The 24,314-nt window shown below is 40.0% G+C and overlaps 1 protein-coding gene across 1 annotated transcript in view; it reads right to left on the bottom strand.

Moving 5' to 3' along the window:
• The window catches only part of LOC138757895 (protein Jade-1-like), a 160,750-nt gene that overhangs the window by 62,096 nt on the left and 74,340 nt on the right, over window positions 1-24,314 (bottom strand). Inside the window, 3 exon segments of the mRNA XM_069925983.1 lie at window positions 3,130-3,287; window positions 7,360-7,445; window positions 17,392-17,469. Coding sequence (XP_069782084.1) covers window positions 3,130-3,287; window positions 7,360-7,445; window positions 17,392-17,455 — 308 coding nt within the window. The 5' untranslated portion in view covers window positions 17,456-17,469.

Below are 24,314 nucleotides of genomic sequence, written 5' to 3'. Positions count from 1 at the left end.
CCAATGACATCAGCCGCCTGATGAGCCTTCAACCTGGCTTCTGCACTTCCTGAGCTCTGTTCAAGTGTTTCCCTCGCCTGGTGACCCCATTGTATTATCACACAGATGTTAAACATACAGTCACCCACCATATAGAGACTCATGGTCCTCTGGCGGTAATGCGGGGTCACAAGTTACCCCCAACCGTCTTAATAAATAAATAGAAAATAATCAAATTGCAAAATTGGAATTCAACCACATGCAAGAGTTGGGCATAGCCCACAGATCTGACAAATGTGGGCTTCACTGCTCCATCTGGTTCCAAATAAATCTCCTGGGGATTGGCAGGCTTGTGGTGATTATTGTGCCCTGAACAATTCTATCGTGCCTGACTGATACAACGTGCCTAATTTACAAGACTTTTCAACAAACCTCTATGGCAAACAGGTATATGCAAAAATAGATCTAGTATGTGCTTACTATCAGATTCAAGTTGAGCCTTCTGATGTCGTGAAGATAGCGGTACATTTGAGTTTCTGCAAATGGCATTCAGTCTATGGAATGCAGCTTGGACGTTCCAGTGGTTTATGGACCATGTACTCGCCAGCCTGGATTTTGTGTTTGTTTACATCGATGATAGTCTGGTCGCAAGTGTGGGCAAAGAGGAGCACAAGCCCCACCTTATCTCATTTTTTCAGAAGCTTGATGAAGTTTGGCATTGTGATCAATCCCAGTAAATGTGTTTTTGGCGCTGCTGATCTTATATTTTAGGGACAGTTACCCAACGTGGTATTTTGCCCAATTAATTGAAAGTACAAGAGATTTAAGAATTTCCTACACTTGTTACATCTGGCCAGTGGCAACATTTTTTTTGGCAAGATTAATTTTAATTACCAATTCCTGCCGAATGCTGCAGCATCTCTATTGCCCCTTACTGAACTATTCGAAAGATCCGATAAGTCGATGTCCAAAAGACAATTAACTTTGGGAGATGATGTCATGTGTGCTTTCAATTTGTGAGGACTGAGCTTGCCAATGCCACAATGCTTGTACATCAAAAGACCAACACCTTGCTCTCCCTTACCACAATGCATCTGTCAGTGCTGTCAGTGTTGGAACAACAAGTCCGCAGGAAATTGGAACCTCTGCCTGTTTTTTTTCAGCTAGTCAAAATATAGTATGTTTGATCGAGAACTCTTCGCCATCCATCTTGCAGTGAATATTTGTGTTTTTTTATTGGTAAGTCATCCTTTCACCATTTATACAGATATCAGCCGCTTATGCATATCATGAGTACTACACACATCTCTACTCACCCAGAGTAATTTGGCACATGGACTTCATGCTACAGTTTACATCAGACACACGGCACATCCGAGGAAAAGCAAATGCTTGGCCGATGCTCTATCCAGGCGTGACATTGACACGTTACATACTATTACCATCGCTTTCACCACCATGGCTCATGCACAGCACACTGATCCAGATCTCATCAAATATTGCCAGATCAATTCTGGTCTCCATCTTCAAGATGTGACCCTGGATGAATCAGGTGAAAAGTTAGTCTGCAATTTTTCCACAAGAAGGCCTAGGTCTTTTGTTCTGACATCTATGAGGTAGGAGATTTTATTGCATCCTGGTAGTTAAGGAACATATTACATGGCCTCATGTTAAACGGGATGTTGGATTTTGGGCAAGGACCTGCTTGCCGTGTCAACGCTCTAAAGTCTCCAGACACACAAAATCCAAGGTGGGGAATTTTGTTGTTCTAGATTCCTGTTTCCACCACGTTCACCTAGACTTGGTAGGCCCACTTCTGCCACCTTCGGGATATAAATATCTGCTTACATGTGAAGACTGGACTATCAGGTGGCAGGAGGCCATTCCTACCACTGACATCTCTGCAGAGATGGTCGCTAAGGCTTTCGTGGATCGTTTGATTCCATCTTTTGGTGTTCCAATCACTATTACAACAGATTGAAGGTCTCAGTTCAAGTTGGCATTGCTCTGAGCTCTCACTGACTACGCGCATTCACTTACCAACCGTAGGCCAACGGCCTTATTGAGCGTTTCCTTCAACAATTGAAGGCAGAATTAACAGCAGGTGGTGATGCCATCTACGTGGAGCAAGCATTTGCCCATGGTTCTCCTTGGTGTGTGTACAGCTGTTAAAGCAGATCTTAGATGTTCATTGGCAGAGCTAGTATATGGCACTACGTTAAACTTGCCAGGTGAGTTTTGTGACTCCAACTCCAAGCACAACAGTCTATTATGTTGACTTCCTTTGGGAAAACATGAGATTACTTCAACCTACTCCTACACAGCAGCCGTCACCTGCAGTGTATGTGCTGACTAATTTACAGCGCTGTACTCATGTGTTCCTCTGGCATGATGCTGTTCACAAACCACTTCAGGATGTTTACGATTGTCCTTTTCGGGTCTTACGATGCCACCCAAAGACTTTTGTGATCGACAGGAATGGAAAAGCTGACACAGTTTCCATAGACAGATTGAACGGTCCACGTTCTGCGTCAGGGCCAGAGTCAAAGGACTAGTCGCACCCTTGCCAGTCAGTCTGTGCATCACCTGTTTTGCACTATCATACAAGGTCAGGCTGAACTGTCATCCCTCTGGACTGTTAAGTAGTGGGACAGTTCCAATTAGTTCTCTCCTTGCATGGCTCGGAGGCTTCTTCTGGCAGCACATTCCAGATATGAACTACTCTCTGAGTGAAAAGGTTGCCTGCCCAGTTGTCTGTTAAATATCTCCTTTCTCACCTTAAACCTATGCCCTCTCGGTCTAGAATCATCTACCCTGGGGAGAGTGAAAGCTTTTACTTTTTCCATGCCCCTCATGATTTTAAATACCTGTTAGTCAAAGCAAATGGTAATCCAAATCTCTCACCTTTGATGACCACTCGCTTTTCTCCAAGAATAGCCATCAGGCTCCAAGATGAAATGTTATATTGAAGAGAACCTGCCAGTGAGTGCACACACATGCCCCATCCACACAACAACTAATGGTCTGATACCAATACTATGCCAAATACAAAACCAACCTGAATTGAGGAACTTTCATAAACTGCTAGATGGCTTGAATTAAGAATGTGAAAGTAAACAATGTAAAGGGAACATTTCTCCTGTCAAATACCTGACACTTGCTTGTGGCACTGATTCAGGGCTGACAGGTACTTGAACTCCCTTCTCCCATTCCTGTCTCCACGAATCAGCTAGAATATAATATTCATCAGAGTTCAGCTGGTGTGAATCATGTAGCTTCATAGCAGTTATCAAGTCTGTTCTGTAGACCTGAAATACAAAGCACAAGTCACTGTGGTCCTTGTAATTCCAAAACTCCCAGGTAATCTGGTAACTTTTTTGAAAGTAAGAAATTGATGATCACGTAAACACAACCAAGTCACTGAAACCTGTACCACCCAACAAAAAAAAACAGAATAAATGGAGAAAATGCACAAAATTGCTGGAGAAACCGAACAGGTCCTCCAACCCCCAGAGGAGGCAAAGAACCAATGTGGCAGGCCTGAGCCCTTAGTCAAGGTGTGCAGATGTTGCCAGAATGTATGCAAGAACTGCTGATGTTGAAACCTTAAGTGAACAAAGAAAACGGAAGGTCAGACAATGGATAGAAATGATCAGTTTTACCGCCTCCCATTCTTACCTTTCATAGATCAGCTGATGAGTTTCTTCAGCACTACACTAACCTCAGCATCTGCAGGTTTTTTTGTTTACCTCCATTTGCTGGACATTGACAGGTTGTAATGAGTTATTTTAGACAAATCTCTAGCACTGGGCTAAAATCTGTTAAATCAATACAGGCCATAAATCAATCAGGAATCTTTGCTTTATATTGTGCTGTTACTACAGCACTCATTTCAGGTCATTATTTAAAGTTTTTCTGACAACTTTTGGAAAGGTGTCTCATTCCACACTTGAACTGTTTTAAAGGCTTCCAAAACCGGGCAAAAATACCACCCTCCAGGAAATATCCAAATCCACAAATGGTAACACTGATGTCAATGAAATCTTCACTCAACAATAAAAATGTTTTTAAACAACAAATTCAAAATTTAAGAAGACAATGGGAATTTAATTAAATGCAATAACCAGGCAACATCATGATGGCATCAACACTTGAGACAGCCAGAGAGGAGATCATTGAGTGATATAATAAAATGCTGGAGAAACTCAGCCAGTCTTTTCAGCATCCATAAAAAGCAAAGATATATTGCTGCCGTTTCAGTCCTGAGTCTTTATTCAAGAAACGAGCAGAATGAGCCAGAAGCAGGAAATCTTAGAATTTAGACAATGCTGGCTAGGGGAGGAATCCAGACCAACAAAAGGAGTTAAATGGATATGATAAGGAGAGAGTTAAGAATTTATCATGTCTGTGCAAAAGGAAACTGGAAAAGGGAGAGAGAGAGCTGGGGGAAGATGATGGGGAAGAAGTAGGGAGGCGAGGGCTTTTTAAAAGAAAGCTAGCAAAGTCAATATTATTGCCATCCAGTTAGGGAGTACCCAGTCAGAAAATGAGGTATTGTTCCTCCAATTTGCAGGTGGTCTCAACCTGGCAGTGCATGAGTTCATGGACAGACATGTCAGCAAAGGAATGGGATGGACAATTGAAATGGGTGGTCTCTGGGAGATCCACACTACTGCAGCAGACAGAGCCGATGTGCTCAACAAAGCAATCTCCTGATCTGCATCCAGTCTCTCCAATGTAGAGGAGACCACAGCAGGAACACTGGATGTAGTAGATGACACCTGCAGATTCACAAATGAAATATTGCTTTACTTGGAAGGATTGTTTGGCGCCCCAAAAGGTGGTAAGAGAGGAGCTGTGGATGCAAGTGGAGTATCTCCTATGGTTACAGAGGTAAGTACCAAGGAGATGATTGGTGGGGAGGGAGGAGAGGACAAGGGAGCCACAGAGGGAGCAGTCCCTGCATAAGGCAGAGAGGGGAGGCAAGGAGAATTATGTGTCCAGTAGCGGGAATCACATAGTAGATGGCGGAGGAGGATGTTTTGGATGTGGAAGCTGGTGGGGTGGTAGGTAAGGACAAAAGGAATCCTCCCTTTGTTGCACATGGGGGCGGAAGGTGGCCAGGTCAGATGTTTGGGTAATGGAGGATATGCAGGGGTGCCCAGTTCATGATGGTAGAGGGAAAACCACGTTGTTTGAAGAAAGAGGAGCTCTCTGATTATCTTGCATGGAAGTCCTCATCCTGGGTGCAGATGCGACAGAGACATAGGAATTGAGAGAATTACTCCATTATCCACATATCTGCCCTGGCCCCCTCTTCCCCTCACCCCATGTGATCGGTGAACAGGACAATACTGACAGTAGAAGGGATTAATCCAGTCTGTATTCAATTCAGGTTAATGGATTAGGCTGAAGAAGGATAAAAACAGCAGGGATAAAATAGGATGGAATCAAGAGATTGAAACAGGGCATGAACATTTTTAAAGGGTCTTGTTTGTACACAAGAAGAGGAAGAGATACAGTAGATTCTTGAAAAAGCAGCTTCAGTCTTTAAAGCTGGTATTTAGTTTTAAGAGTCTGTGGGACACAAAATTTCTGGCATGTCTAATTTTGTTATCCAGTTTCAAATGTACCCTGGCCATTGCAAAAAAAAAAAGCTATGAATCATCCACACTGGTGAAAGTGGGAACACCTACAGGGCAGACAGGACAGTAATGTCAGATCTCTTAAGCTAAGTTAAGGCTGAATAATAAGTGAAGGCATACTGGCAGTCTGACAATAGAGAGATGCCAATGAGGTTAAAATAAAAGGTGATGGAAAAGTGTAGGAGAATGGTGACAGTGAACATACTGATCAAGTAGCTGTGGACAGAATCACTTGGGAACGTTGAACAGATAAAGAAAAAAATGGGGACAAGGACAAATCATTTGGAGAATCCAGTGGTCAGGGTGCAGTGATGATATACGACACATTATGGGAGGAGTGGCAGATATAGGCAGACAGATGGTTTAAAATGCTGGTGGGCATATTTTCCTTCCAAGAGGGGAAATAATTCAATGAAAAGAAAACTTGTTCAATCAGAGGTTTGTTTGACCAAAAAAATAACTGTACTAAATAGCTTTTTATTTTACAAAATATCATTAGCTGCATATAAGCTGAAAATTATATTTTGAAAACTGGCAAAAGGATGTTTAGTTCTTAAAAACACTGAAGCTTGTGGAAACAATGATGATAGTAATTGTCTCATGGCTCTCCAAATGACAGATTAACCACCAAAAAAAAGGACATGGTTCATTCCCAGGAACTGTTATTGAATGATTAACAGAAAAATTTATTTGCAAAGGCTGAAAAATTAACACTGACACTCATGTCTCATTTTAATGCTGATAAAGTACAAATCTTGAAAACTTCCATTTCTGCCTCAAAATCAGTAACTGCACTTACCATATAACCACTTACAGCACAGAACAGGCCAGTTCGGCCTACTCATCCATGCCGTAACAAATCCCCACCCTCCTAGTCCCACTGACCAGCACCTGGTCCATACCCATCCAGTCCTGTCCTCTCCATGTAACTATCCAGTCTTTCCTTAAATGTAACCAACGATCCCGCCTCAACCACGTCTGCCGGAAGCTCATTCCACATCCCTACCACCCTTTGCGTAAAGAAATTTCCCCTCATGCTCTCCTTATAATTTTCCCCCTTCAATCTTAAACCATGCCCTCTAGTTTGAATCTCCCCCACTCTTAATTGAAAAAGCCTATCCACATTTACTCTGTCTGTCCCTTTTAAAATCTTAAACACCTCTATCAAGTCCCCCCTCAATCTTCTACGTTCCAGAGAAAAAAGCCCTAGTCTGCACAACCTTTCCCTGTAACTCAAACCTTGAAATCCTGTCAACATTCTTGTGAAATTATGTGCCTTAAGCACACTTGGATATTGGTTCAACCTGGACCATAAAGCTCAAGGACACTTGACCACCTCAAAGCGAAGTATGGTTCAATCCTTATATTTATAAACTTGGTAATGGGTTCTGTCATTGATCACTGAACATAACGACAATCGTGACAGAGTTTTAGTTCGATTTGGACATTTCTTTCGGCACAGGGACGTGGACTTATGCACCAGTTCCTGTGCTATATTGTTCTACGTTAACCAGTTGACATTCGATATTCTCATCGCCTTGAAGTGATCACTGCTCAAAGGGTACATGTGTAGCCAAGGTCTGCTGACAATGGCCTCCCATCTATAGCCAATCCCTGCTAGAGCTAACATAGGACAGGACTAGATATTGGCTACTGCTTCGGTGTGAACAAATGTGATCGTATGAACCAGCATCTTTTTGAGGAAAAAAATCTGAGAAAATATTTCGGACAATACCTCGGATGGTTTTCGGTCTTTATGCCTTGAGGTTGAGTTTCTCCTGTGCTGTGATTTGGAATGATGAGACCAGGAAGTTGAATGACCTAAATAAAAATGAATAGCATTTTTGTTCTCTTCTTGGAAAAGTAACCTGATCAGTCACAAATAGGACAAGTGATCTTTTGTGGTTTGTAGACTAGTCATTCAACAAATTCTGATCAGAAATAGCAATTTTGCTGTTTCAGAAATGTCTTCCTATCATGGAAAAGCAATCAATTTTTTTTTATAGTTATTGATGTGTGTTAGATCATTTATCCTCCTCATGAAAAAAAAATGTATTTATAAGGAGTCGCATCATTTGCCAAAGAAGTCCTCCAAAGCACTTCAAAACTCATTGTATTACATTTGATGAATTCTTTGGAATAGTTCTCACATTACAGATAAATTTGGTTAAAATGGTATTTTGTGCAGAGGGTGTCACAGATGGGTTGAATGGGCATCTCATTGAAAGAAAGAAGCTGAAGGCTTGCAATTTAAACAGATTATGAAGTTGTACAGGAAGGGAAAAGCAGAAAAGAGCACAAAGTGTTGGACAAGGACCAACATAACTCATCTACATTTGTATTTCTCCACTATGTCCCTCAGAGGGGAAGGAGGGGGGATTAGACTGCAGAAAGTAATAGAGTCATATAGAACTCAATATGAAACTAAGAACAAATTTTGTTCCTACAGGGCAAGAAACAACCGACAACACATGGAATTCTCAAAACCAAACATTACACCAGCTTTGTTACACAAATAAAGGAAATTAAAACTTAAAACATGGCTGACTCCAGTAAAAGATAATGCGGTTAAATGAGAAGTATTTCTTTCTTTAGATTAGCTAATTCATCTGAACATTCTGTGAATTATAGCAAAAAAGGCAGAAATCGTTTGCCAAATATGGAAGATGACACAGGATGGAAAATTCATTTTAGCTTTCAGATTGGAAAATATTCTTCCTCAGAAAATTTCTACAGACCAAACAGGATTTATAAAGAATCATTATTCACATTTTAATATCTGTAGGTTAATAAATATTATTTACTCTCCATCAACTAAAATTCCGATGCAGAAAAGGCTTTCGATACTGTGGAATGGAAATATCTGTTTGAAATTTTGGAAAGATTTAATTTCGGTCCTGGTTTTATTTCATGGATTAATTTGATCTATCATGCTCCTGTTGCTGCAGTAATTACTAATAATCAAAAATCCTCTTTTTTTTTAAACCTGTTTTGAGGAAGTAGACAGGGTTGTCCATTAAGTCCTTTATTATTTAACCTAGCCTTGGAACCTTTAGCAATAGCACTTTGTGACTCCAGTGATATTCGGGGTATTAACAGAGGAGATGTAATTCATAAGGTATCTTTATATGCAGATTATCTTTTAGTATATATTTCAGATCCTGAGAAATCTATTCTTTCAATGCTGTCTTTGCTTTCCCAATTCAGTATTTTTTCAGAATATAAATTGAATTTCCACAAGAGTGAACTATTTCCAATGGATATGCATGCACTTTCTTCAGAGTGGTAAAATACAACATATCTTGGGGTTAAAATCACTAAAAAATTTAAAGATTTATACAAATTTAATTTTTTTCCCTTTGATTGACTGTGTGAAACAAACACTTTCTAGATGGTCTCCATTAGCCATAACTTTAATAGATCATTATAAATGTTACCAAGATGATAATTTTACCTAATTTTTGTATATATTTCAAGCAGTCCAATTTTTATTCCTAAATAATTTTTTGACAATATTGACTCTAAAATTTCTTCTTTATATGGAATAATAAACATGCTAGGTTTAGTAAATTTCATTTACAGAAATTAAAGAAAGATTGTGGTATGGCTTCACCTAATCTTGGATTTTATTAATGGGCAGTTAATATTCGATATATTCTTTTTTGGGTATACAATTCTGACAAACCCAAGCACCCTCATTGGACAGATTTGGAATTGAAATCCATACAGAGGTATTCATTAGCTTCCTTATTGGGAACTGCTCGTCCTTTTACAATTTATGAGATTAGTAGACATACCTACGGCTCCTAGAACGCTTCCACCAGCGTTGTCTCCGCTCCATCCTCAACATCCATTGGAGCGCTTACACCCCTAACGTCGAAGTACTCGAGATGGCAGAGGTCGACAGCATCGAGTCCACGCTGCTGAAGATCCAGCTGCGCTGGATGGGTCACGTCTCCAGAATGGAGGACCATCGCCTTCCCAAGATCGTGTTTTATGGCGAGCTCTCCACTGGCCACCGAGACAGAGGTGCACCAAAGAAAAGGTACAAGGACTGCCTAAAGAAATCTCTTGGTGCCTGCCACATTGACCACCGCCAGTGGGCTGATAACGCCTCAAACCGTGCATCTTGGCGCCTCACAGTTTGGCGGGCAGCAACCTCCTTTGAAGAAGACTGCAGAGCCCACCTCACTGACAAAAGGCAAAGGAGGAAAAACCCAACACCCAACCCCAACCAACCAATTTTCCCTTGCAACCGCTGCAATCGTGTCTGCCTGTCCCGCATCGGACTTATAAGCCACAAACGAGCCTGCAGCTGACGTGGACTTTTTACCCCCTCCATAAATCTTCGTCCGCGAAGCCAAGCCAAAGAGACATACCTTTAACCCAATACTTAAACATACATTACAGATTTGGTTTCAATTTCACATTTTTTTTTAAAAAACTTAAAATATTTTAGTTTATCAAGTACTATTTATTTCAACCTTTTATTCTCATCGTATATAATGGATCTAGCCTTTTCTTTTAGGAAAAGCAAATTAATTGTCTATTTTTCGGATCTGTTTATCGATGGATGTTTAATATCTTTTGAGAAAATATCTAACAAATATAATGTACCCAAGTCACATTTTTTAGATATTTCCAAGTTTTTTGAATAAGATATAACCTAACTTTATCATATCAACCTGATTTGGTTGATAAACTTTTTCATTTGAATCCTTCCCATAAAGGTTTAATGAGTAATATTTACAATAATTTATTAAAATTGCAATCGATCTCTAATGATAAAATTAGAGGAGTTTGAGAATTGGAACTTCTCTAAGAGGAACTTGGGGAAAAAATTTTTGGAATGGTTAATATCTCTTCATTATGTGCTCGACATTCAGTTTAAAGTGATACATTGGAGCCATATGTCGGAAGATAAATTGGCCCATATCTTTCCTAATGTTAATCCTATGTGTCATAGATGTAAATCACAAGTTGTTTTGGTCTTGCTCCATATTGGAGAAGTATTGGACAAATATTTTCAAGACTTTGTCAATTATACTGGATATTAGATAGCAACTGAAAAGTGGCAAAGCAGCAGGTATGGATGGAATCCCCCCCAGATGTCTGGAAGGCTGGTGGCAAAATTCTGCATGCCAAACTGCATGAGTTTTTCAAGCTCTGCTGGGACCAAGGAAAGCTGCCTCAGGACCTTCGTGATGCTATCATCATCACCCTGTACAAAAACAAAGGCGAGAAATCAGACTGCTCAAAGTACAGGGGATTCACGCTGCTCTCCATTGCAAGCAAAATTTTCGCTCGGATTCTCCTAAATAGAATAATACCTAGTGTCGCCGAAAATGTTCTCCCAGAATCACAGTGCGGCTTTCGCGCAAACAAAGGAACTACTGACATGGTTTTTGCCCTCAGACATCTCCACGAAAAGTGCAGAGAACAAAACAAAGGACTCTACATCACCTTTGTTGACCTCACCAAAGCCTTTGATACCGTTAGTAGGAAAGGGCTTTGGCAAATACTAGAGCGCCTCGGATACCCCCCAAAGTTCCTCAACATGGTTATCCAACTGCACGAAAACCAACAAGGTCGGGTCAGATACAGCAATGAGCTCTCTGAACTTTTCTCCATTAAGAATGGCGTGAAGCAAGGCTGCGTTCTCGCACCAACCCTCTTTTCAATCTTCATCAGCATGATGCTGAAACAAGCCATGAACGACCTCAACAATGAAGACGCTGTTTACTTCCGGTACCGCACGGATGGGAGTCTCTTCAATCTGAGGCGCCTGCAAGATCACACCAAGACACAAGAGCAACTTGTCCATGAACTACTCTTTGCAGACGATGCCGCTTTAGTTGCCCATTCAGAGCCAGCTCTTCAGCGCTTGATGTCCTGTTTTGCGGAAACACCCAAAATGTTTGGCCTGGAAGTCAGCCTGAAGAAAACTGAGGTCCTCCATCAGCCAGCTCCCCACCATGACTACCAGCCCCACCCCCACATCTCCATCGGGCACACAAAACTCAAAACGGTCAACCAGTTTACCTATCTCGGCTGCACCATTTCATCAGATGCAAGGATCAACAATGAGATAGACAACAGACTCGCCAAGGCAAATAGCGCCTTTGGAAGACTACATAAAAGAGTCTGGAAAAACAACCAACTGCAGAACTTCACAAAGATTAGCGTATACAGAGCCGTTGTCATACCCACACTCCTGTTCGGCTCTGAATCATGGGTCCTCTACTGGCATCACCTACGGCTCCTAGAACGCTTCCACCAGCGTTGTCTCCGATCCATCCTCAACATTCATTGGAGCGATTTCATCTCCAACATCGAAGTACTCGAGATGGCAGAGGCCGACAGCATCGAATCCACGCTGCTGAAGATCAAACTGCGCTGGGTAGGTCACGTCTCCAGAATGGAGGACCATCGCCTTCCCAAGATCGTGTTCTATGGCAAGCTCTCCACTGGCCATCGAGACAGAGGTGCACCAAAGAAGAGGTACAAAGGACTGCCTAAAGAAATCTCTTGGTGCCTGCCCCATTGACCACCACCAGTGGGCTGATCTCGCCTCAAACCGTGCATCTTGGCGCCTCACAGTTCGGGGGGCAGCAAACTCCTTTGAAGAAGACCGCAGAGCCCACCTCACTGACAAAAGACAAAGGAGGAAAAACCCAACACCCAACCCCAACCCACCAATTTTCCCTAGCAACCGCTGCAACTGTGTCTGCCTGTCCCGCATCGGACTTGTCAGCCACAAACGAGCCTGCAGCTGACGTGGACATTACCCCTCCATAAATCTTCGTCCGCGAAGCCAAGCCAAAGAAGAAGAAAGATAGCAACCTAATCCATTGACTGCTATTTTTGAAATTATAGTTCCAGAGATGGGTCGAGTTCCACTACTGCACATCGAGTTGTGGCCTTTACTACACTGTTGGCCAGAAGAGCCATTTTATTTAAGTGGAAAGATCCTAATTCACCTACTTTAATGCAATGGTTCTCTCAAAGTTATGTCATGTTTAAGTTTAGAAAAAATTAGAAGTTGCACTTTTGAAACCTCTGTTAAGTTTGAAGAGACTTGATGTCCTTTTATCAACTAGTTTCATAGGAGTTCATTTGTATTTTTTACCTTCCAGACTGTTTTGGATTTCTGGTTTTTTTTTATTGGCAAAGACCAGATAAATAGTTTATATGGATCTGTTGTAGTGAACTCTCAGTTTAGATTGTTATTGCTGCATTGATTTTGGTCTAATTTGGTAGGTTAGATAGGGTTTTAACATTAATTTTTTTCTCTTTTTTGAATATTCAAAATTGAGGAGAAGGAATATATTGTTCAATGCATTATAATGTTTTTAATTGTATTATGTATTGCAATATATTGATCTTTCTGCTTTTACTATTCAATTCTGAATTCTATTCTCCGCATGTATTGTTTACAATAATATGTTTAATTAAAAGAAAGAAGGATGGAAAATTCAGAGACCCACCAGCCTATGTTCTAGAATTCACAATTTACACACTCATGTCAGATGACACTGCAGCCCAGAACTTTAATGCATAAAATTGACCCTTACATTTCAATACCAGAGAGAGAAAAACAGATATTACATGTTTATAAAATAGTTATGTAAATTAGGGCAGAGGAAAAGTGAGCAAATATAAATGCTTTCAAAACAACATTTCCTCCATTCCTTTTAATGACACAATAATTAATTTGTAATTTCTGCTTTTCTCTCCAAAAACTAAGCAAATAGTTCCACAAACTGCAACCATTTCTCATGTATTCTCAGAGCAGCAGCAATGTTCAAGGACAATGACATTTACCAACAATTCGTCTGTGTTCATTTCTAGCAGATCACAATCAAGTTCGAAGGCCTTCCCTATTCCAACATTTAAATTCCAATGATATCATGCCTGCATTCAATTAACTCAGATAAGATCTATGATTTTCTGCTTTTCAAGGCTCAATACCACTGACCCAGTAAGGGACCTCTTTTGTTTTGAATATGTAATTTATGGAGGAGGAGTCACGCGATGGAGTAGTGGCCGGACGGTGAACTCCAGCCCTCTCCAGAAAAGTCGGGAAAAACAAGAGAAAACACAAAGGCACAGAAATAAAAGTTACAGAAAAGTGAGTATAAAGGTGGAAAGAAGATGGCGACAAAAAAAGAAAAGTCGAAAGCAACGGTAAGAAGAGAGGAAGAGAAGACAAAGGAGGAAAAAGGTGAAGGCCTTACCTGTCCGAAGAGGCCCGCTGCGGAGAGAGAAACCCGCTCCCTCAGGTCGGTAAATAATGGACTACAAAAATGGCTCGCAGAGCCGAACAAAAGTGCGCAAACGCGCATGCGCGAAGTTTCGCGCATGCGCGAAGCGAATGAAAAAAAACACACCGACGGGAGGGGGGACCAGCTGGGGAGTCGATCTCCACAGCCGGCAACGACAGCTGCAGAACACCTGCAGCAAGAAGAGACCACAGAAGACAATAGAAACAAGATAGAAGAGGAGGAAAGGGCAACAAAGAAACAACAGATGGTCAACTCAGAGGAAGAAGAAGAGGAAGAGTATGGTGAAATAGAAGAAGAAAAGAGAGGCAAGGTAAAGGATATACTTGCTCTTATTAGAGGATACATGGAATCATTTAAAGAATGGCAAACACAGGAATTTAAGGATTTAAGAAAAAGAATAAACAACACAGAGGAGAAAATAATTAAAATGGAGATGACCTTAACAGAAATGGGAAAAAAAATGGACAAGATGGAAGAGCGGGCAGTAGCAGCAGAAATGGAGGTAGAAGACTTAAAAAAGAAATTGGAGAAATCTAATAAAAAAACTAAAGAGACACAAGAACTACTAGCTCAAAAAATAGATACAATGGAAAACCATAACAGAAGAAATAACATAAAGATAGTGGGCCTTAAGGAAGATGAAGAAGGCAAGAATATGAGGGAGTTTATAAAAGAGTGGATCCCTAAGACCCTAGGATGTCCAGAACTACAGCATGAAATGGAAATAGAAAGGGCACATAGAGTATTGGCCTCTAAACCACAACCACAACAAAAACCAAGATCTATTGTAGTAAAATTCCTAAGATATACTACAAGAGAAAAGGTACTGGAGAAGACAATGGAAAAAGTAAGAGAGGGCAACAAACCACTGGAGTATAAAGGGCAAAAAATCTTCATTTATCCAGATATAAGTTTTGAACTCCTAAAGAAGAGAAAAGAGTTCAATACAGCAAAGGCGATTTTATGGAAGAAAGGGTATAAATTTATACTAAAGCATCCAGCGGTATTGAAAATATTTATTCCAGGACAGCAAAACAGACTATTCTCGGATCCAGAAGAAGCACGAAAATTTGCAGAACAATTACAAAAATAGACTGAGGGAGGAAGACGGGTAATGAGAGTTAAAATGATCACGACTGATATGTATGTGGGTAAAGACAAAAATAGACTGAGGGAAGAAGACGGGTAATGAGAGTAAAAATGATCACGATTGATATGTATGCAGGTAAAGAGGTATAAGAGTGAATAGAGACAATGAGCATACATGAATGTATCTGTACTTAGAGGAAAATATAGATAGTATAGACAAGAATTAATAAGGGAAGGTAATGGAATAGAGAGAATAAGGAGGGAATTAAAAGAGGGACCTTTGTGACATATGAAAAGTGAAATCTTTTCTGGGGGAGGCGGGGTGGGGGGAAATAGCGGTCACTGCACAATCAGTTGACGCTTGCGAGTGGATTCGCAAATCCAAATGGAGAGGGGAGATGTGGTTGTCCGACAAGGGATAAAGGACAACTCAGGAGGTGAAGGGGAGATTGGGGATAAATAAGATAGAAATAGGAGAATAAGGAAAATGTTAGATGTTGTAGGAATGTTGTCTTATGAAGAGTTGAAAATAAGAAAACAGAAATGGAAAAGGAGGAAAGGTAATGATGGAAAAACGGAAAGAGAAGATAAACAAAATATAAAAGGGCTACGCTGAACTATATGTCTTTAAATATTAATGGAATACATAACCAAATTAAAAGGAAGAAACTACCAAATTTAAATGAATAAATGTATTCCATTAGAAAAAAAAATAACATATTGGTTAAGAAATAATATTGAAATATTCGAACAAGTATAGGAGCCTTACATTAAATACAATAGCGAAAACCTACCGGGGACAAACATTACCTAAGTTGATAGAAGGAGAAGGAAAGAAAAGAATGGACTCAGTAGAATTTCTGGTGTAATTTTGTTGAATGACAACATTGTCTGACTGGATTAATGCAACCTAGATTGTATACCTAAAATGGATGAGAGGGGGGGGTGGGGGGGTGGTTTGGGAGGAAAGGGGGGGGGGGGAGAAAAAGTCACTGTATATGTGTGAAAAGAAATAGTGTATATCATGGCTAATGTGATTTATGGTGTGAAAAATAAAAAAATTAAAAAAAAAAAAAAAAAAAAAATATGTAATTTATGTATTTCCAATCTTAAACTCAGTTATCACCATTATCAGTGGCAATGTTAACAGTATCAGCATTGGCTACAATTTACAATTATCCATTTTATACAGTTTTCTGCAGAGTTCTTTTCATTTCCCTCCCTAACCTCCACACTGAACATTTAACTAACCACAGTTACTCACAACATTCAAGACACTCAACAACAAAGGCATAAGACATATATCATGGTTTTATGGGTTTGTCACATCATGGCCAGTGCTCAGGCTGTTTTCTTCTCTTTTCCTGGCTGGGATGGGATGGAACTTCTCCCCCACCCCCCACCCCACCCCCAACCTCCAAACAATTGAAGGAGAGATGGGAGAGGTATAGGGTGGCGAGGTGCGATGGTCCACACTATCATCATACTCCTATGGAATTTAAGTATGGTGGCCAAATTTTCCAAGAAGTATTATACTTTTTTTCTTAAGTTAAAAGTAATTTTCTCCAGGGGAACTCAGCTTTGTATTTCTATGATCCAGTGAATAATGCTTAGGCAGGAGTTGGATTTCCAGGTATCCACTATGCACTTCCTGGCCACTCTCAATGCAATCATGGCAAATGCTTTTGAAATTTGGACAGGTTAATTCTAAGTCTTATGTCCATTAGGTTTCCCAACAGGAACAACCCTGGGTCCTGTGGGAATTCTTTACCTATGATTATTTCTCGAACTTGGCCTAGTGCCACCCAGAAGGGTCTCACCTTGGTTCATGTCCAGGATGCATACACAGAGGTTCCTGTCTCAATGCCACATCTAAAGCATTAATCTGACAATTCTGGTTTAGATCTGTTCAATTTTTGCAGTCTCAGGTACAGCTGGTGCAGAAATTTGTATTGTACTAGCCTGTACCGTGCATTAATGATTGCAATCAAGCTGATCCAACATATGTCAGAACAGAACAGTTCATCAGTTGTTATTCCTGGGTCTGATTCCCACCTCTGTCTTGATTTATGGCCTGGTTTAGGTCATTCCACTTGGAGCAAGAAATACATGGCCAAGATTAACTTTCCTGTGTTCCCCCCTTCAATTGATGGCCTCTATATATCACTACACATTGGCAAGGCCATATTTGAGTAAGGGACTTCCTTAATATTTCCATTGAATGCTGGATCATATCAGTTATCTGGGCACAATGAATGATAGATATGAAAGCCTAATACATATCATTATTAGGAGCTTTGGACTCTGAGCCAAGGGTTGAATTACTTTAGTGATTACTTGTTTTAAATGCCATACTTAATGGAGGCTAGATCATTTTCAAGCAAAACACTCACTGTCATTGTCATCAGAATCGTCACTGCTGCTCGGAAGCCGGTTTCTTTTCATGGTCTTCTCCATTTCTGGCACAAAGACTGAAGAAATAGATCACAATTAGCATAAAGAATTAATTAATCAACAGAAGTAACATTTCAAAGCAGGAGCAGATTGCTGCAAGCTACATTCATTCTCCTTCTTCCTCTTCTCACATCAGATCACAAAGCTTGCAATTTAACCAATGAAGTTGGCCAAGTATCATAATGGAAACATTATCTGTGTGCATTGGTCTGATACAGATATGATCAGGGACATGACAAGCAGACCTCTATGTCTGGGAAGATCAATAATCTGGAAAAATATCAGTGGATTGTCAATCTTCAATATTTAAAGTGAATTCATTGTCATATACACAAGTGCAATGTAGAGATGCACTGAAATTCTTACTTGCTGCAGCCACAGGTACACAAGGTACAATCTTAAAAAATATAATTAGCACAAATGCAAGACAAAAAAATATATACTAAATATTAGAGGATAGATTAATAAATATTCAGCTTCAGTTGCATTGCAAGGTTCAAGAACCTGACAAGCTGTTGGATAAAACTGTTCTTAAATTCTTCTTGAATCTGGCTGTCTGAAGGGAGCAGTGAGAAGAAGTTGTAACCTCAGTGATGAGTGTCCTTTATAATGTTGACTGCCCTCGAGTCAGTGATTCATATACAAGTTTTTGATAGATGGGAGGTTGGTACCCATGATGGACTTGGCTAGTTTTGCCATTTTTTGCACCCCTTTACATTCCTGGGCATTCCATTTTCCAAACCAGACCATGATGCAACCAGTCAATATACATTCCACGGTATACCTGGAGAAGTTGATTTTCAATGACATGCCAAATATCCTCAGACTTCTTTGAAAGTAGACACATTGGTGTGTCTCCTTAATGTTTGCTGGCTCTAGAACAAGTCCTCCAATATGTGGACTGTCAGGAACTTGAAGGTTCTTTTAAAATAAAAACTTTATTCATAATAAAACTATGTAAAAGGAAATCCATGCCGTCTATTTGTACTTAGTTCCATATTCATTAATGTACATTTACTAAATAGTACCATTGCCCCCACGTTGTTGTATGTAGTTTCTCCTCTCCCCCCTACCCTCTGTAATTTAAAGGTACTAACCCTCTTAACCACTCTCTGTCAATGAAGACAGGCGTTTTAATAGTCAATTAAATTCAAACAATGACTGTAATCATAACTCCTTTAATGAACAAAGACCTCTGCAGTGAGAAGAATTTTGGACAATCATGTATTCATGTCCCACTACAAGTGTCCCGTGAACACTCATGTTCACATGGAAACCCGCTTGGTACTGTAATTAGAATGCAGACTGGTTAGTTGTCAAATATGCTCAACTTCAAACTAGTCTGTAATTAAAACAAATTAAAAATGCTTCTTTGGAAAGTATGCAATACAAAAGGTGTCCCAAAGTAAGGTTTTTGAATAATTCAAACAATCAAAGCCCAGGAGACAATTTTCCCATTCAATTTTCTCACAAGGAAGCACAGGAGGTGGTGGTGCCATCTCTCAGCTCCAGCCAACAACATGAATTCAATTCTCACCTGCAGTTTGTAAGTATGCAGCTTGTACAATCTTCCCACAACATCAGTGTTTCCTTCCACAAACAAAAGTCATGTTGGTTAAAACGCAGCACAGATATCTGCACTGAATGTGGTGGCAAATTAAATTATTAATTCTGCTGTTTGCATATCTATCTATATATCTATCTATATATCTATCTATAGATATATAGATAGATATATATACACATATATCCCTCTATTATTGCCTGCATATTAAAAAGAGTGCTGGGGCCACAATATTGCGTCAACTCATATAATCCTACTCCATGATGTCTAATCCTTTGCTCCCTCACAGTCCATAACACCCTATTTTTCTTACATCCATGTGCCTACCCATGAGTCTTTTTAATGTCCTGAGTGTACCAGCCCCACCACTACCAACAGTGCATTTCAGACTCCCACAACTCCGTGTAAAAAAAAGTACTTCTGAAAACTCCTCTAACTTTCCTCCACTCACCTTAAGCAGATGTCCTCTGGTATTGGATATTGGAAAAAAAATGTGTTGGCTGTCCTCTCCATCTGTGTCTGCTGCTCAGAGCCCCCTCTCATTAACATTGTATTCTGCCATCAAATTTGTCTGACCAAAATTAACCACCGCACATTTTAGGATTAAACTCCTTCTGTCGCTTCTTAGCATAGCTCCGCATCCTTTCAATATTCCTTTGTAAATTACGGCAATCCTCCATACTATCCACAACATTACCAAATTTAGTGTTATTTGTAAACTTACTAAAGCACTCTTCCACTTCCTCATCCAGGTCATTGAAACAAATCACAAAGAGGAAGGATCCGAGAACAGATCCCTGCAGAAAACCACAGGTCACTGACCTCCACATAGAATACAAACCATGTACAACCACCCTCCGCCTTCCTGGGCAACCCAATTCTGTATCAACAAAGCAAGGGCTCCTTGGATTCCATGCCTCCTTACTTCCTGAATGAGCCTTGCATGGGGAACCTTATTAAATGCCTTACTGAAATCTATACATTACATCCTCCACTCTACCTTTATCAATGTTCTTTGATACATCCTCAAAGAATTCAATCAGGCTTGTGAGACAACCTTGCCCTGACTAAACAATTGTAGCTATCCCTAATCAGATTATGCCTCCATAAATGATGCTTGTAAATCCTGTCAGGATCTTCTCCAACAGCTTGCCCACCAATGAAGTTATCTCTACTCCTTTTCTTAAACACAGGGACAATATTTGCAACCCTCCAATCTTCCAATACGTCTCCTGTCCCCAGTGCCAGTCACTCAGCATTCTCCTCACCCTCTTCCCACAATAGTCTCAGGTAAAACTGGTCTTCTCCTGGCGACTTATCTAACCGTGCTTTTCTAAAGCTCCCACACATCCTCTTTTTTAATGTCAACATGCTCAAGTGTTTCAATCCATTTTAAGTCATCCTCACAATTGCCAAGGTATTTTGCTCTAGTAAGTACTGATGCAAAGTATTAATTAAAAATTTCTGCTATCTCCTCCAACTCCATGCACATTTCCACTATCACCCCCGTTGGGTCCTATCCTCACACGACTCATCCTCTTGTTCTTCATTCTCAAACTTATGAAATGCCTTGGCCAAGGCTTTCTCATGGCCCCATCTAGCTCTCCTAATTTCTTTCCTAAGCTCTTTCTTAGCAAACTTGTAATTCTCTAGAGTTCTATTGGTTCCTATCCTCTTGCAAAGTTTTATTTTCTTCTTAACTAGATTTTCTACATTTTTTGCCCACCATGGCTCTTTCACCTAACCATCCTATCCCTGCCTTAATGGAATATATTTATGTAAAGCACCATGTAAATGTTCTCTGTCCATGTGCCACACCTGCCATATTCTATCCCCCCCACCACAAATACATTTGCTCCCAAGCTCTTGCCTTACAGCGTCATATTTTACCCTAATCCCAATGAAATATTTTCCCAAACAATCTATTTCTGTCCATCTCCAACACTGTGTTAGAAGAGAGAGCACTTTCTCCAAAATGTTCACCCACTGAGAGATCTGACATGTGACTTGGTTTATTTCCCAATAGCAGGTCAAGTACAGCCTATCAATAATTATGTCATAAAGCCTTCCTGAACACAACCCAAAAAAATTCCACTCTATACAAATCCTTTACTCTATGGTGCCAATCAATATTAGAAAAAATTAAAAACATCCATCACTACAACCTTATACATCTTTCAAGAAACTGCCTCCCTCTCTGCTTCTCGATGCCTCTTTACAGTGGGGGGGGTCTATAATAAACACCCTGTGGGTTAATGACCCCTTCCTGTTCTTGACACACCCACACTGACTCAGCAAACAATCCCTCTACTACTTCACCCACTTTCAGCAAATATGCATGCATTGGGATGGTCTTTATCAATGCAGTGTGGCATTCAACACCATCATCCCCCTCAAAACTGATCAGCAAAGTCCAAGGCCGAAGCCTCAATATCCCACTGTGCAATTGGATCCTGAATTTCCTCACTTCCAGACCACAATCAGTGAGTATTGGTAAGCACATCTCCTTCACAATCTCCTTTAGTTCAGGAACACCCACAGAGCTGCGTTCTTAGTCTCCTGCTCTACTCATTTTGCACCCGTGGCTGTATGGCTCGGAGTGACCATAACATCATCTACAAATTTACTAATGAAACCACTATAGTGGATTGTATAAAAGAGGGCAATTGGTCAGCATACAGGAGGGAGACTGAAAACTTAGCTGAATTATGTACTAACAACAATCTTGCACTCAATGTCACTAAAAGTCTCTGAACTGGCCACAACATCATAGTTCCACATGTTGACCCACATTCTGAGTTCATCTGTTCTATTCATAATACTCCTTGCTTTAAAGTGCATGCATTTCAACCCATCCAATTTACTGCATTTATGTTCCATCAGTTGTATGTCCTTTCTCACAGTCTCACTACACATACATTCTTCCATTTCATTATCTGACCTAATACTGTGGTTCCTATCCATCTGCTTAGCCAGTTTAAACCCTCTCCTACAGTTCTAGTAAACCTGCCCAGAAGAATATTGGTCTCTTTCCAGTACAGGCTCAACCTGCCCATTTTGTAATGGTCATGCCTTCCCCAGAGAAGATCCCAATGATCCATAAACCTGAACCCCTGCACCAACTCCATTTCTCATTCCTCCTATTCTTGCCCTCACTTAGCTCATGGCACAGGCAGTAATGCAGAGATTACCACCCTTGAGGTCCTGTTAAATATCTTCTGGTAGACTTCCAAAGCCTTCACATCCTTTCTGTAACTGGTGACCAGGATTATGCACAATACTCCCACATGCACCCTAATGTTATATAGCTGTAACATGACTTAATTACTCTTAAAATGCATGGCTAATGAAGGCAGGCATGTCATATGCCTCCTTTACCTTTCTATCAACTTTGTGGCCACTTTCAAGAGTTATGGATCTGGACCCCTCATGATCCCTACAGCTCTGCTTTCAGGAATTCTGCCATTAACTATATACTTCTCCCTTACATTTGTCTTCTCAAACTGCAACACTTCACACTGGTGCAGATTATACTCTGATATAAATCCTGTTATATTCTTAAAACACCCTCGACACTGTCCACAACTACACCAATCTTTATGCCATCTGAAAACTTGGTCATACATATATCACAAAGAACTGATAGATTAATTAGTAAATTACTTTTAGCGTAAATGGGTGTGGGGAGAATGGGGAGGGTATATGATGGAAATGATGTATGTGCGAAAGAGAGAGAGGAGAGGATAAATGGGGGAAGAAACTGAATGCCACAAGATACAGTATCACAATAACTGAACAAGCCAAATTACTTCCTTCTGTGGAGATACAATAGAGATATAAAAATAGGATGTCAGAGTAGTCTATAGTTACTTCTATGGTTTCCCATTGCTGCCATTGTTTGTATGTGGCTGAATGGGGTCCCTCTGACTGTTCTTTGGAAGATGTGCCTTTACCTGACCAAAGTAGGTATATTTAGTCACTAAGCCAGGACAGTCAAAAAAAAATAACTTGTAAGAAAAAATGCAGAGTTGGTACCATAGAATTAAAACATCTTGTTTATTGAATCACAGAATGTGAAGATTGTTAACAAGGCCAGCGTTTATATCTCATCCTTAATTACTCTTTGAACTAAGTAACTGACTAAATAATTTAAGAAGACAATGAAGAATTAACCACTTTGCTCTGGGTTTGGAGCTACATGGGAATTTTATGTTCAATGAGTTTTTTTTGTCATGTACACAAGTCCAATTTACAGATGTACTGAAATTCTTATTTGCTGCTGCCAAACAGGTTTGCAATGTACATCAACTACAATAGTAAGGAAAAAAGAATCTCAGGGTTATATGTGATGTCATGTACATAGTGTACTCTGACAATAAATCTGAAAGTGAAATAATGATCACAAGTATGAATATCCAGTATTTTCACAATTGTCACGACTGATACCACCATTTTAATGCACATGGGTTTAAACACTGAAAATTAAATTAGCCGTTTGCGCAATGCTGTTACAGCGCCAGCAATCAGTGCAGGGGTTAAAATCCTGTGCTGTCTATAAGGAGTTTGCCTTATAGCTCTGGTTTACTCCCACCATTCAAAACGTACTGGAGGCAAGCCGCATGTCTACATTTTTTTTTTAAATCCACTGGCATGGTGAGATTTGAATGCCAGATCAGTCGATTAAGCCTCTGGGCATTGGTCCAGCAACTTGACAATTATTACATTATTTATGGTGGCTGTAAGACCAAAAAGTAGTTACAATTAATTTAAATGACTCAAGGACACTTAAGAACAAGTAAATTTTGGCAAAGTTGTGCAAAGCTGAATTCAGGTTTATTTACAAAAGATCTGAAAACATAAAATGGCACTCTGCATTTCTACAAACCTAATACATTTAATCCTCTATTCAAATAAATCTATTCATTTCACACTGCCACTCCTTCAGCTTCTCATTGCTCCAGGTACTGAGACAGATCATCACAGAAATTTGGTCCGGGATTTGGAAACTGGCAGGAAACTGGATTATTTCTGCATGGTGAATTAGGAGTTAATTCACTTTGCTTCATAGTTCATACATAACATTCATCAATTGATTATGCCCCATAATAATTGTGTACAGTTCTGTTACAGATCATTTCAAATTTTTCCATCAGAATAGCACATTTTATCTTTCTACCTTTAAATTGACAGATTTTCCTCATAAAAATAATCCCAGGTGCATCATGCTTTTGAAGTGGCTAAATCACTGAGGTTTTTTGAACCTAGTACCTGAAAATAATATATTCCAACTGCAACTAT

The sequence above is a fragment of the Narcine bancroftii genome, chromosome 3, assembly GCF_036971445.1.
Source record: "Narcine bancroftii isolate sNarBan1 chromosome 3, sNarBan1.hap1, whole genome shotgun sequence".
Classification (NCBI taxonomy): domain Eukaryota; kingdom Metazoa; phylum Chordata; class Chondrichthyes; order Torpediniformes; family Narcinidae; genus Narcine; species Narcine bancroftii.
Note: the sequence above shows the minus strand (reverse complement) of the source record. Positions and strands in the feature narration are given on the sequence as shown.